This window comes from Prunus persica, chromosome G6 (assembly GCF_000346465.2).
Source record: "Prunus persica cultivar Lovell chromosome G6, Prunus_persica_NCBIv2, whole genome shotgun sequence".
Taxonomy (NCBI): domain Eukaryota; kingdom Viridiplantae; phylum Streptophyta; class Magnoliopsida; order Rosales; family Rosaceae; genus Prunus; species Prunus persica.
Window position 1 is genome coordinate 3,588,759 of NC_034014.1, and position 15,271 is coordinate 3,604,029.

The following is a 15,271-nucleotide window of genomic DNA, read 5'->3' on the forward strand; positions in this document are numbered from 1 at the left end:
TTCCATTGGAGGATAATACTAGATAAGTAGTTATTGCGAGAGAATATTTATGTCTTTCATAGGGAAAACTCGGGTGAAAATTTCCTTATTACATGGCAAGATGAATGTCAAGCACTGACCAGTTATAACATAACATATGTTTAACACACCCTATGGCACGTGACAAGGAAGATGCACCCTATCAATAGTTGAGAGTCACTGATATGCACAAGTAATTGAATTTCTACCGTGAAAGTAAATATTTTTTAAAAATTTATTATAACTTATTCTAAAAAAATATGAGTGTCAAATTAAATTTTAGGTGCAATGGTAGATCATGAAATTGTATCTTCCTTTTGGCATTCGAGTTTAAATCTCTCTCCCTATAAATTAGAGTAGTTTAGAATATTATCCATTCTTCAAAATAAAAAATTAGACATGGGTATCGAAGTTCTTTTCGGCTTGTTTTAGAAGGTTCTCCGACGTGGCCCAAATCCAACTGGTCACCAGCAACAAGTAGCTGAAGTAACTGTAACCAAGTAAACCTCTCCTCTCGGAAGAGGTACTAACTAGGAAGGATAATATGTCGAAGACAGATGAGGTCGTATGCGTTACCGGTGGAAGTGGGTGCATTGGATCATGGCTCGTCCGTCTCCTCCTCGACCGTAATTACACCGTCCATGCCACTGTCAAAGATCTCAGTTAGTTTACCCTTTGCCTTTTCTATTTATCTACACAACTGCCATTTCCTTGCTGTTCAGTCTGAAACGTCGTCGTGTCGTTTTTGTTGCAGATGACGAGGGTGAGACGAAGCATCTAGAAGCCCTAGAAGGAGCATCGACGCGTCTCCGTCTCTTCCAGATCGACCTCCTCGACTACAACTCCATCTTCGCCGCCATCAATGGCTGCTCCGGCGTCTTCCACCTCGCCTCTCCTTGCATCGTCGATCAAGTCCAAGACCCCGAGGTTGCTTCATCTTCACAAAAAGGCCATAAAAGAAGCTCAATTCTTTGTAATTATGATTATATTTAGATGAAATTGTTGTGCTTTTTGTTATACAGAAGGAGCTTCTGGACCCGGCGATCAAAGGAACGCTTAATGTTCTGACGGCAGCGAAGCAGGCTGGGGTCAGGCGAGTGGTGCTGACATCCTCCAACGCCGCCATCATTCCCAGCCCTTGCTGGCCGTCCGATAAGATCAAGGGTGAGGATTGCTGGACCGATATTGACTACTGCAAGCAGAAGGGAGTGAGTTACTGAGTGCCTAAGTTCTTTGTTATTATAGTTTGAAATTTTGAAAATTGGGGACTGTGATGTGATGCTGATTGTGTATGGTGTTCGGTTAGTTGTGGTATTCATTGTCGAAAACTTTGGCGGAGAAAGCTGCGTGGGAATTTGCCAAGGAGAAGGGATTGGATGTGGTTGTGGTGAATCCTGGCACCGTGTTGGGCGATGTCATTTCGCCCAGGCTCAATTCTAGCATGGTGACGCTAGTGCGCCTTCTTGAGGGTATTGTTCTCTGCACATTTGTGTTTGAATATCTTCTAGGATTACACCTGGAAGTAGATTGTTGACTCCATCCAATTCTCATATGTGCAGTCTTATTTGAATACTCTATTATTGTGTAATGTTCTGTTTCCTGATAGTTTGCCATGTTATGTTGCCAAATTGTTGATCGAAATCATACATTCAGATCAGACATAGTTTTGCATTTGATTGACAGTTTGTTTGATAACATAACATCTCTATAGTAAGAGAACATTTCCCATTTATTATTTGTGGTAACATGAGACTAAGGTGACCACGTTCTTATTGAGGCTGTAGTTGGTAGATGAACCAGGAATCAGGTGGACATTAGATATTTTCTGAAAAGACATTTCTGCTAAAGAAAGGTTTGTGTTTGGTGTTTAAAATCTTGAAGTATTTCTTCATTTATAATACTTGAGTTTGTTTGAAGTTTTTTGCTTAGTTAACCCCCAAGTTTGGAGAAGGTGTATTGCATGAGAATAAGTGTGTGTGGCAATAGAGGAATCCTTTTGCACCTCTTTGCTAGCAAGCAAATACTTGGCTCCTTTCCTGCAAATCACCCTTTCACATGTGTGCAGAATTTATTTTTATTTTTCTTTCTTTCGAGCGTTTAATGAGTTATCTTTGCACACGTGTGAAGCTGTGATTCGCAAGTACATAGGACTGGCTTCGTCCAGATACGAAGCCATGCAGAGTCCCTGCTAGCATATGTTTCTCTTTAAGTTTGATAGTTTATGTCATTAAAGGGTCGGTTTTTGGTTTCCTTAAATTGTTTATCCATGTCACCTTATCTCTTCTTCTGGTTAGTGGAGGACTGGACAGGAGGGTAATGGCCCTAGAGACATCATGGCTGAAGTAAAAAGGAAAATCGATCAACCTTAAAAAGAAAAATAATTGACAATATCCTTGTCAATCTTTGCTGCAGGCTGCACTGAAACATACGAGAACATCTTTATGGGATCTGTGCATTTTAAAGATGTAGCTCTTGCACACATTTTAGTGTATGAGAACAAATCGGCCACTGGTAGACACCTGTGCGTTGAAGCTATATCACATTATGGTGACTTCGTGGCCAAGGTAGCTGAACTTTACCCTGAGTACAAGGTGCCGAGGTAAATTCCAGTCCTTGGACACCTGTAAAGTGGTTTTGCAACTGAATCTATGTGCATATATATATTTTTCCATAACTATGTGCATATATATATATATTTTTTTGCCATAACTATGTGCATATCTTAAGTTTAGGAGTTTGGTTTCCTGATAACAACAATAAGCATCAGAACGTCAAATATGCAGTATTGTGAAACTGATACCCTATGTTATAATTGATAGCAAAACAACAGATGATCAAGCTCGACCTCATCATAACACAGCTACAGCTCAATGTACTGAAATTATGTTCTCACAAATGGTTCTAACTGATTGTATTTAGTTAGACAGGTTGAGTGATTTTAGGGATTAGTCTGTAACTGTATTGCTAAAGCTTACTATAAATACTTGTAAATCCTTCTCCATAAATTAATGAGAGAAAATCTGTTATTTTACAATAATTATTGTCAAGACATCAAATGCTTCCTTGCAACTTCTTTAACTGCCAGTACTCCTTTTACAGTCATTTCATGAACATATGGCTTTGAAATTGCTCAAGCTATTAATATGTTTATTATTGTGCAGTTTGCCGAAGGATACCCAACCTGGGTTGCTGAGGGAAAAAAATGGAGCGAAGAAGCTAATGAACTTGGGTTTAGAATTCATTCCCATGGATCAAATCATCAAGGATGCTGTTGAGAGCCTAAAGAGCAAGGGATTTATTTCATAAACGAAACTGAAGGATATGAAACTTATGAGGAACCTAGTTATTGTAGAAGTGGTGAGGACATGCAACCTAAATGATATAGTTAATGGATTGTGTTTAATATTATGTACCAGTCATGCCTCCGTGCAATCTGTATATGAATAAATAAGCAACATTTGAATGTTCATAATCTTTTATGATGTGGTATAACATGGGTGAAAGGATGAGTAAACAATACAAGTACCGGCCCGAGTGGTTAAGAATTTGACCCTTGTTGGAATTGTTCTCATTATGGTTCTGCTATCTGTGAAATTTCCTTCGATGCATATCAATCTCAGGTTCTTGCAATTTTCTTATTGTGCTGTTTTAGGCGGTCTACAAGCAGCCTGTGTTGGCTGTGCTGGTTTTGCTGCATTTTCAGTGCTGATAGAGAAGTTTTTGGATAGACATGATTGAATTTGAGGGCATTTCTATGTTGCCCCATTTTTGCAGACTAAAAGTGCACAGATCAGTAGGAGAGAAATAGCATCTTGGCCTGCAGTAATACAGATGTTTTGCTTAGATTCAACTTCAGCCCTTGTTATTATTATTTATCCCCTTTTATAAAGGGATGTACCAGCTAAATTACAAAGCCAATCATTTTGTATTATGTTATTCTGTTGACTGCAGTTCCAGTTTCATAATTTCAACAGAGGATATGTAACTGAGGAAATTGAATGGATTATAGAGAATGTTTGCTGCAAGATTCAAGTAAGTACGTAGAAGGGAATTTCTTGTTCCATTGTTGTATTAATACCACAATACAATACTAGACTAGAAATGGTAATGAATTTTTTTTTTTTCTCTGATTGACGAAAGAGGGGATTCGAACTTGAGATTTCTTCTTTCCATTGGAGGATAATACTCTTTAAGTAGTTATTGCGAGAGAAAATTTGTGTCTTTGATTGGAAAAACTCGGGTGAGAATTTCCTTATCACATGGCAGGATGAATGTCAAACATTGACCAGTTCTAACATAACATGTGTTTATAACACACGCTATAGCACGTGACAAGGAAGATCCACCCTATCAAAAATTGAGAGTCACTAGAATGCACAAGTAATTAAATTTCTACCATGAAAGTAAATTTTTTTTAAAATTTATTATAACTTATTCTAAAAAAATATCAGTGGCAAATTAAATTTTAGGTGCAATAGTAGATCATGATATTGTATCTTCCTTTTGGCATTCGAGTTTAAATCTCTCTCCCTGTAAATTAGAGTAGTTTAGAATATTATCCATTCTTCAAAATAAAAAATTAGACATGGGTATCGAAGTTCTTTTCGGCTTGTTTTAGAAGGTTCTCCGACGTGGCCCAAATCCAACTGGTCACCAGCAACAAGTAGCTGAAGTAACTGTAACCAAGCAAAGCTCTCCTCTCGGAAGAGGTACTAACTAGGAACGATAATATGTCGAAGACAGGTGAGGTCGTATGCGTTACCGGTGGAAGTGGGTGCATTGGATCATGGCTCGTCCGTCTCCTCCTCGACCGTAATTACACCGTCCATGCCACTGTCAAAGATCTCAGTTAGTTTACCCTTTGCCTTTTCTATTTATCTACACAACTGCCATTTCCTTGCTGTTCAGTCTGAAACGTCGTCGTGTCGTTTTTGTTGCAGAGGACGAGGGTGAGACGAAGCATCTAGAAGCCCTAGAAGGAGCAGCGACGCGTCTCCGTCTCTTCCAGATCGACCTCCTCGACTACAACTCCATCTTCGCCGCCATCAATGGCTGCTCCGGCGTCTTCCACCTCGCCTCTCCTTGCATCGTCGATCAAGTCCAAGACCCCGAGGTTGCTTCATCTTCACAAAAAGGCCATAAAAGAAGCTCAATTCTTTGTAATTATGATTATATTTAGATGAAATTGTTGTGCTTTTTGTTATACAGAAGGAGCTTCTGGACCCGGCGATCAAAGGAACGCTTAATGTTCTGACGGCAGCGAAGCAGGCTGGGGTCATTCGAGTGGTGCTGACATCCTCCATCTCCGCCATCACTCCCAGCCCTCGCTGGCCGTCCGATAAGATCAAGGGTGAGGATTGCTGGACCGACATTGACTACTGCACGCAGAAGGGAGTGAGTTACTGAGTGCCTAAGTTCTTTGTTATTATAGTTTGAAATTTTTAAAATTGGGGATTGTGATGTGATGCTGATTGTGTTTGGTGTTTGGTTAGTTGTGGTATCCATTGTCGAAAACTTTGGCAGAGAAAGCTGCGTGGGAATTTGCCAAGGAGAAGGGATTGGATGTGGTTGTAGTGAATCCTGGCACCGTGATGGGCGATGTCATTTCGCCCAGGCTCAATGCTAGCATGGTGATGCTAGTCCGCCTTCTTGAGGGTATTGATCTCTGCGCATTTGTGTTTGAATATCTTCTAGCGTTGCACCTAGAAGTAGATTGTTGACTCCATCCAATTCTCATATGGGCAGTCTTATTTGAATACTCTATTATTGTGTAATGTTCTGTGGCCTGATAGTTTGCCATGTTATGTTGCCAAATTGTCAATCGAAATCATAAATTCAGATCAGACATAGTTTTGCATTTGATTGACAGTTTGTTTGATAACATAACATCTCTGTAGTAAGAGAACATTTCCCATTTATTATTTGTGGTAACATGAGACTAGGCGACCAAGTTCTTATTGAGGCTGTAGTTGGTAGATGAACCAGAAAGCAGGTGGACATTAGATCTTCTGAAAAGACATTTCTGCTAAAGAAAGGTTTGAGTTTGGTTTTTAAAATCTTGAAGTATTTCTTCATTTATAATACTTGAGTTTGTTTGAAGTTTTTTGCCTAGTTAGTCCCCAAGTTTGGAGAAGGTGGATTGTATGAGAATGAGTGTGTGTGGCAATAGAGGAATCCTTTTGCACCTCTTTGCTAGCAAGCAAATACTTGGCTCCTTCTTTCCTGCAAATCACCCTTTCACATGTGTGCAGAATTTATTTATTTTTTTCTTTCTTTTGAGCGTTTAATGAGTTATCTTTGCACACGTATGAAGCTGTGATTTGCAAGTACAGAGGACTGGCTCCTTCCAGATAAGGAGCCAAGCAGAGTTCCTGCTAGCATATGTTTCTCTTTAAGTTTGATAGTTTATGTCAATAAAGGGTCGGTTTTTGGTTTCCTTAAATTGTCTATCCATGTCACCTTATCTCTTATCCTGGTTAGTGGAGGACTGGACAGAAGGGTAATGGCCCTAGAAACATCATGACTGAAGTAACAAGGAAAATCGATCAACCTTAAAAAGAAAAAGAATTGACAATATCCTTGTCAATCTTTGCTGCAGGCTGCACTGAAACATACGAGAACTTCTTTATGGGATCTGTGCATTTTAAAGATGTAGCTCTTGCACACATTTTAGTGTATGAGAACAAATCGGCCACTGGTAGGCACCTGTGCGTTGAAGCTATATCACATTATGGTGACTTCGTGGCCAAGGTAGCTGAACTTTACCCCGAGTACAAGGTTCCGAGGTAAATTCCAGTCCTTAGACTCCTGTAAAGTGGTTTTGCAACTGAAACTATGTGCATATATATATATATATATATATTTTTTGCCATAACTATGTGCATATATATTTTTTGGGTCATAACTATGTGCATATCTTATGTTTAGGAGTTTGGTTTCCTGATAACAACAATAAGCGTCAGAATGTCAAATATGCAGTATCGTGAAACTGATACCCTATGTTATAATTGATAGCAAAACAACAGATGATCAAGCTCAACCTCATCATAACACAGCTAGAGCTCAATGTACTGAATTATGTTCTCACAAATGGTTCTAACTGATTGTATTTACTTAGACAGGTTGAGTGGTTTTGGGGATTAGTCTGTAACTGTATTGCTAAAGCTTACTATAAGTACTTGTAAATCCTTCTCCAAAAATTAATGAGAAAAAATATGTTATTTTACAATAATTACTGTCAAGACATCAAATGCTTCATTGCAACTTCTTTTACTGCCAGCACTCCTTTTACAGTCATTCCATGAACACATGGCTTTGAAATTGCCCAAGCTATTAATACGTTTATTATTGTGCAGTTTGCCGAAGGATACCCAACCTGGATTGCTGAGGGAAAAAAATGGAGCGATGAAGCTAATGAACTTGGGTTTAGAATTCATTCCCATGGATCAAATCATCAAGGATGCTGTTGAGAGCCTAAAGAGCAAGGGATTTATTTCATAAACGAAACTGAAGGATATGAAACTTATGAGGAACCTAGTTATTGTAGAAGTGGTGAGGACATGCAACCTAAATGATATAGTTAATGGATTGTGTTTAATATTATGTACCAGTCATGCCTCCAAGCAATCTGTACATGAACAAATAAGCAACATTTGAATGTTCATAATCTATTATACTGTGGTATTTGCTTAAAATTAAAAGTTTACATAGTCCCAAACTCAATTCTCATTTACTGGCTCAAGGTGCAGCGGATGGTGAAAAGCTACAATTTTTATTTATTTTCGTATTCACAAACATTAAGCTAGTAAGGCAAAGACATTAAATTCATCGTATTTGTAACTCAAGCGATTATGAGCATAAATATGAATTTTTGAGCAAAACTTATTCTCATTTGGAAAAAGATTCCAAGATTAAGACCCAGATCCCAAGTTTTTCAATCCCAATTCATCGTCACACTCTGTCAGCTTACCTACATTCGAATTTTGACTATTTTTCAGGTCACATACATTTTTGGAGTTTCAGCATTTAATTAAATAAATATTAATATTAATATTTTTGAGCGGTGCCTGTAAGTCGTGGCCCAAAAGACACCATCCCCAAAAACAGAGAAAGAAAGAAGTCCCAATGGCCTCATCTACTTGTGTTCATCCTCTGCTCTTGTTGCTCTGTTCCGTCTTACTGTTTCCAACAACCACAATTTCTTCTGAGAGCAACAAAGTCAGAGTTGATGTCTACTATGAAACCCTGTGTCCCGACAGTGAAGATTTCATCGTGAAGGATCTGATCAAGCTCTTTGAAAGTGGGCTCATCTCCATAGTGGATCTCAAGCTCTATCCCTACGGCAACGCCAAGCTTGGATCCAACAACACCATCTATTGCCAGGTCTTTCTCTCTCTCTCTCTCTCTCTCTCTCTCTCTCTCTCTCTCTCTCTCTCTCTCTCTCTCTCTTATTGCTTTCTGTTTCTATTAACAATAATTTTAATTAATATTATTGGCCTAATGGCAACATTCATGCTCATTGACCGTAACTAATTCTAGTTCTTGGCTCCTAGGGTGACCTTTGAGCCACTTTTCCGTCAGTAATGTCATTTTTCTCTATAAACTTAATTAAAAAGAAAAAAGAGAGGGAAACCCATTTTGTATATGAGCATTTTGGTTAAAATGCACTGAAGGAAGAGATGGGGAAAATATTGTATCTAATTAAAAAAAAAAAAAGGGATAATAATGAATTTTTAAGACCATGAATTTTGAAATGTACGTGTATTTAGGTAACTATAAACAGCCACCCAACTGTTAAAAAGAGAAAGAAAAAAATAACCTGCCAACTGTTTTGTCTAAATTGCCACTTGTAATCCACCAATTTTGGGCAAAGGCAAAATCTCTGACTTGATCTTTGGCTCTTGCTCTGTTTAACAGGATTCACAAATGGCGACATTAACGCTTCACTGACAACCTCATAATCATAAAACCCGATTAGCTCTTCTGTTCTTTCGCAGTTTTCTTATTGCTTCAATGGCTTCCTCTCGCACAGAAAGTAGAACCCTTTGTTTTTCTCTTCTCCCCTGCCTCTTGTTGTTTGCTCTGTTCACACCCACTTCTTCTTCTGCGAGAACTCTGCCTTCTGATTCTGGAAAAGTCTCGTTGGCTTTGTACTATGAGTCCCTTTGCCCTTACAGCGCCAACTTTATTGTCAATTACCTGGTCAAGCTCTTTGAAGATGACCTCATCTCCATTGTTGATCTGAAGCTTTCTCCTTGGGGTAATGCCAAGCTCAGAAGCAATGACACCTTCAGTTGCCAGGTCCTTTTATTCTTTCCGTGTTTTTTTTTTCTTTTAAATTTTGTATCTGGGTTTTATGAAAGGATGCCATTTCATGGACTGGTCCTCTAAATGATTGCCCATAAATGATTGCCCGTAAATTGGTGATGGAAGATAATAAATTTCTTAACCATTGTAGTTCAACCCGAGTGATTGTCCTTCACTTCTTGCATGTGGGTTTTGTCTATTCTTGCTTAATTTATAGTTTCTGAGAGTTGTAGACGTAATTGATATGAATTTCAATTGCATTCAGACTGGTTGACTTGTTTGTGATGGTTGCAGCATGGTCCATCAGAATGCTTATTAAACACCGTGGAAGCCTGTGCCATCAAGATCTGGCCTGCACTGGTAAGACTTGATCTAGCTAGATATAAACTTCCCAAGTACACAAAATTTTTGGCATTCCTGCAAAGTATGTCATGATGCAATGATGTTAGTTATCGAAATTTTCTGGTTGACAGCTAGTCTTATAATAAAATACGCTATGCACTAGGCGTTGGTGGTTTATCCTTCTAGATTTGTTTAATAAATTCTTCGTGAAATTTGTTTGTATTCATTATGTAATTAGTTTTCAGTCTTCTTGGATAGTTCAGTGTCCTTACGTATATAGGATAGGGTTGTTGGTTGGTTTCACAGAAACGTATTCCAAGTCAAATGCCAGTTATGGAGTGTTGTTGGAACTATAGAAAGTAATGCTCAAGCTGAAATGCTAACATTTGGTTCACTGTCACCTTGATGCAGAATGATCATTTTCCTTTCATTTATTGCATTGAGAGTTTGGTTTACGAGCACAAGTATCCCCAGTGGGAGTCATGTTATGAGAAACTGGGTCTGGATTCAAAACCTATTGCTGAATGCTACAGTAGTGGACTTGGCAAAGAGGTTAGTTTTTTAAGCTTATTAATCATTCATAGAATTCAAACACGCTCTTGTAATGCATCTATTTATTTTATTGTATCTTAACAAGAATCAAACCTTGTTGTAAAACTTTTTTGACATTTCACTGATTGTTAATCATGCCATTTTTTGAAACCTCTGTTATTCTGTTGAGAGGGACAATACAAACCCCTTTTCTCTTTTCCTTGTTTGGTTTTTGTGATTTTTAATGAAAGGAAAAAAGGAACACAATATAAGTGGAATTATTCTTTGGCAGCTTGAACTACAATATGCAGCTGAAACCAGTGCTCTCCAGCCTCCACATCAGTATGTGCCATGGGTAGTTGTGGATGGACTGCCAATTTATGAGGTTTGTTTCCTTCTCATGATTAGATTTCCTAATTCCATTTCGATTGCCACCAAGGTTGGGTTATGCATATACTTTTTTAAGTATCTGGACTACTGATGGTTCTTTTTTGCTTCAATAGAGTAGAGTATTGTCAAGTTTTTAATTCTATCTGTTCTTTATATATTTTAAGAAAAACAATCTTCTATGATGTTTTCCCCAACTTGTTTGACTCATAGTAGTGAGTTTATTGTTTTATTATTGGGATATTCAAGAAATGACATTTCTTCTCCCGTTGCAGGACTACGAAAACTTTCTGACCTATGTCTGCAATGCTTATAATGGCACCGCTGCCCTCAAGGCTTGCAGCAAACTATCCCTTAATACCATCCAAAAGGCAAGCACTAAATCTACCCTTTCCGTTGGTTGTAACGAGGGAAAGATGCCAGCGTTATTTGGAAGGATAAGATCAACCCTAATATCGTGGATGCGACAGATGAACATGGCAATTTGGATATAGATGTCACGCAATTCCATATCCATTTTAATCCAATCATCAATGGTATGGTGCAGCTTTTGCTCGTATTTCCCGTTTCCAGTAGATTGCAGTTACTTGTGAGTTGGTACCGAACAAAGAGACTTAATGTGCTGGTAATGTGTCTTTATCTTTACTATATACAGGAGCAGTAGTATATGTGGTGTAAATGGATCTTGTTTATTTAGTTTATATAAATTAAAATGTAGTAGCTGGTAGATTTTAATAAATTGAAAGACTTTGTTATGGTTGGTAGGGCTTGCATAAACCTTGCCTATTCCATTTCCAATTCCAATTAAAACAAGGTGACCCTGTCATATAAAACGAGGTGTGCTTCTCGGGGCCCATTGGGTTTCATGGGCTAACCGTGATAGCGTTCGTAAACAATCCCAACTCACTTGAAAACTGGATTGGATTGGATTCACAGGTGCTATGTAATCCCCAGAGTCTTCCCAACTATGCCTTCCTTATGAGAAACACAATGGGAAAATGGTTGTCAATTCACACACAGCTTTTTTGAAAGGCGCAATAACATACTAAAAACACACACTATACGGATGTTAAGACTCGAATTCAGAACTTTACTTGAAAAAATAAATACTCCAAACATTACACGTGCGATTTTTTCGCTTTGTGCCCCTTGGGTGTGGCAGCTCTTCCCTTCAATTTGTCCCGGTGATGTTGTTTGAGGCGGCGGCTTTGTTGAATTTTGGTTAGGGTTTGTTAGCTTTCTTGGCCTTGGTATGGGCTTGTGTGGGCTTAATAATGCCTTCTGGGTTTTTAACTTCTTGTCGGTTCTTTTGCATTTTATCTGGGTCTCTAGCATTTTCGCTTTGTTGTTGAGCTCAGTTGGTTGGGTCTCTCTTTTTGGTGTATTGTTATGCCCTTTTGTGGGTTTTTAATAAAGTCCACTTCTGAACCAAAAAAAAAAAAAAACTACAATAGTAGGTGGTTTGCAAATTCACACATTCCATGAACCCAATGAATCTTTCCATAGCAAAAACATTGTATGGTGGGCCTCCACCACACAATGGTTTACACTATAAAAACCCCCTCAAATTTGAACAAGTTGTCACTTCCACATAAATCAACAAAATGGCTACCCAAAAAAAAAAAAAATAATAATTCATTTAGAGAGACTGATTGGGTGTTAGCTGATTGATTGGGCTGCAGATTAGAAGGAAAAGGAAGTGAAAGGAGAAACGACTCTTTTGTTTCGGGTCTACATAACAAAATGATTCTTCCAATGACCATCGAGTTAAAATTCCAATTAGGGCTCCACAGAGTCGCTATCAAATCAATAGACATCAAATAATTACCCATCAAGTGAATGAATGGTCAATGATGATATATCTCTTCATCCAATCAAATGAAGCCACAAACTTACCACTCCAATTTGCTTCCTTAATTTGTCTTCTACTACACGGGTCAAACCCTTAAGTAATAAGTAGGTCCATGACTTCCTGCCCTAGCTACCAATTTTAATTTCCTTGTTCTCTATGTTACAGCAACAGTGCAATTCAAAATTTGCTTCGTGAATTAGCTATGTACAAACAATTTTGCTAAGATTAATCACCGACATAACCGTAGACGATGGGTCAAAAACCGCCAATACACATTATACATGATGACTGTTGTTACCACAACTCTTTAGAAATTTTGAACTTCTATAATTCTTTTGTCTAGGGAAGTATCCAAGGCTGAAGAAAGAGCAGTGGAGTGGACAGTGTCTGTGAAGAAATCTACGCTTCATATATCCTGTCGGAGACTCAAACTACAGTTTGTCAAACAAGGTAGAAGGGACCCATCTTTATCAGTATATATCACTGAAATGGGTCGTATCTTTGCACAAGCTTATTATTCTCTACCACAACTCTTGGCTTTTCTGTCTTTGGCTTTGGCACCCTCCTAATCCTATGCGTCGATGCAAAGGGCCACCACCACTGCCTAACTGTAGAAAATAAATCACCAGCATTTGACAAAGCTAGTGTCCATCATTCAATCTTTCCCTTCCTAGAACCTAGAACCTACAACCAACCCCATTTTTATTCTTTTTCTTTTTTCGTGCTATCTGTAAATTCAATTATGCATGGAATGTTTCTCTCACAATCGCTAATTGTGTAATTTGTTTGATTAGTAAGTTCAGCACATGTAATGCATAGAATCGGAGCCAAAAAGTAATTCCAAATTAATTAATTAATTAATTGTGAAAGTCAATATGCGCATGGCATCATCCTTAAAGATTAAAAAAAGAGTTTTTCTATTTAAACCTTACACTTCTTTTTATTCACCCCAATACGTAAATTATTAAGCTCTTAAGTTTTATTATTGTGTAAAAAGATAAAAAGGTCATCCAACTTAATACTTAACCCTAATACATCTATACACACACCCCACACTCCCACTCTTCATATTTGATCATGGTAACTTATATGAGAGCAATTTTCCTATGCCTTCATGTTTCTTTGTTAATATTTCGCCACATGTCCTCATACTTAACAGATAGATAACATCCGTTAACTCCGATTGAATGATAAAACAAATATTGATCAACGGAAACTTTTTTATTTTTATGGACTCTTCATCTTCTTCCTCCGGCTTTCTAATCACCAAATGAGAAAAATCCGTCGATCATAGTTCAAATGGCTCACAATCCTTTCAGAACTTGAAACAATGATAAAGCCCAGATTGGCACTTTTTCACTGTCTTAATAATAAAACAAGTCAAAGATAATTAGAATTTCGGAGAATAGGAAGAATAGAAACAGACCCAATTGCCAAATAAATAATTGGCCATGATTTTAATGTGAATGAAGTTGAAAGACCCAAACAAGAGTTCAACAACCATCAACAAACGATTTACGGCTACTTCTCAACTTCCCAATGGTGGCAGCGGCTCCTCTCGAATGGATAGAGGAAGAAGATGAATAGGCAAGTTTTTAATTTTCATTTTTAATATATATATATATATATATTTTGTTACAATATTGAACTCAACTTATATATCAATTTAACTGTGTTTTTACAGTAATGTGAGATTGAGGTGAACTTAGAATGGTAAGGGGCAAGATAGTGGGATGTGGGGTATGATGTTGATGAGTTTTTTTTGTTTTTTTTTATGCTATGTGTCTATTTAGGGGTAGTTTAGGAAGATAGTGGGATTTTCCTAAAAATTGTGAAAATTTGAATTAAAAGTTGGGGTGAACTTAGAATATAGGGTAAACAAATAGAAGTACGGGGTTTAAAAAAAAAAAAAAAAACTCTTTAAAAAAAAGTAAAAGAAAACCATTTAAGTCAAATCGTGTCAAAATTCTTGTTACTACCACCAATGGTTAACTGGCATCTTAAAGATTAAGTGTAATATTTTATTATTATTGAAAATAAAAATAAATGAAAAGCCCTGAACAATACAAGAGGACAATAAATTCAGATTAATAAAATAAAAAAGTAAAATCCTGTTATGTATGAAACTGGAGTCACAAACAAGACAGAGATTACGCCATAATAGACAAACAAATGGTAATAAAATTCGATAAAATTGCATGTGGAGTGTAATGATCAAACAAATTCCCTTAGCATAGAGTGTAAGATCATCTATATATATAATTATATATCTAATTCCACCGTGTGCATTACGATATTGAATCAGTTGCAGACTAACTTTTCTAATTTAATACAAATATTGTTTACATATACCTATTTATTTTACAGTTATATAATATTTACCCAAATAATTTTGAGTAATGCTACACTTACTATATTTTTATTTCACATTTCTATACACATAATGTGGTATGTCTAAATTATATGTCACATCAATTAAATCAATGAAATATATTTTAATATAAAAATAATAATTAACAGTGTTTTTTAAAGTGTTAATAAATCATATAAAAAAAGAAAATATTAAATGAATAATGCTACTCTTATCACATTTGTATACCACATCTTTATACCATCTTATGTGGCAAGTGAGGTAGACAGCCACATGAATTAAAATTATTTAATATTTTCTTTTCTTTTATGATTTATTTCAGTATTTGTTTTTCTAATTGCCTTAATTAAAATACACCTCATTGATTTAATTGATGTGACATATAATATGGACATGCCACATTATGTGGTATAGAAATGTGGGATAAAAATATGGTAAGTGTAGCATTACTCATATTAAATAAA

General features: G+C 37.0%; 3 protein-coding genes across 5 annotated transcripts; all 3 read left to right on the forward strand.

Annotated features, from left to right (window-relative positions):
- On the forward strand, positions 419-4,039 carry LOC109949575 (cinnamoyl-CoA reductase 1-like). Its single transcript, XM_020565617.1, has 6 exons — positions 419-680; positions 773-945; positions 1,041-1,226; positions 1,325-1,487; positions 2,431-2,617; positions 3,180-4,039. Exons 1-6 carry the CDS (start codon positions 563-565, stop codon positions 3,322-3,324), a joined length of 972 nt encoding a protein of 323 aa, XP_020421206.1. The 5' UTR covers positions 419-562; the 3' UTR covers positions 3,325-4,039.
- Positions 4,601-7,735, forward strand: LOC18772699 (cinnamoyl-CoA reductase 1). 2 transcript variants are annotated; one of them, XM_020565618.1, is made up of 6 exons: positions 4,601-4,866; positions 4,959-5,131; positions 5,227-5,412; positions 5,511-5,673; positions 6,617-6,803; positions 6,946-7,341. In XM_020565618.1, exons 1-6 carry the CDS (start codon positions 4,749-4,751, stop codon positions 6,959-6,961), a joined length of 843 nt encoding a protein of 280 aa, XP_020421207.1. In that variant the 5' UTR covers positions 4,601-4,748; the 3' UTR covers positions 6,962-7,341. The 2 variants fall into 2 exon arrangements, with proteins under 2 accessions (XP_020421207.1, XP_007205560.1); XM_007205498.2 differs by lacking the exon at positions 6,946-7,341 and adding an exon at positions 7,374-7,735 and having other exon boundaries at positions 4,604-4,866.
- Positions 8,077-11,348, forward strand: LOC18772767 (GILT-like protein F37H8.5). Of its 2 annotated transcripts, XM_020565619.1 has the most exons (6): positions 8,080-8,400; positions 8,935-9,318; positions 9,619-9,684; positions 10,078-10,218; positions 10,490-10,582; positions 10,860-11,348. In XM_020565619.1, exons 2-6 carry the CDS (start codon positions 9,031-9,033, stop codon positions 11,076-11,078), a joined length of 807 nt encoding a protein of 268 aa, XP_020421208.1. In that variant the 5' UTR covers positions 8,080-8,400; positions 8,935-9,030; the 3' UTR covers positions 11,079-11,348. The 2 variants fall into 2 exon arrangements, with proteins under 2 accessions (XP_007205747.1, XP_020421208.1); XM_007205685.2 differs by lacking the exon at positions 8,935-9,318 and having other exon boundaries at positions 8,077-8,400.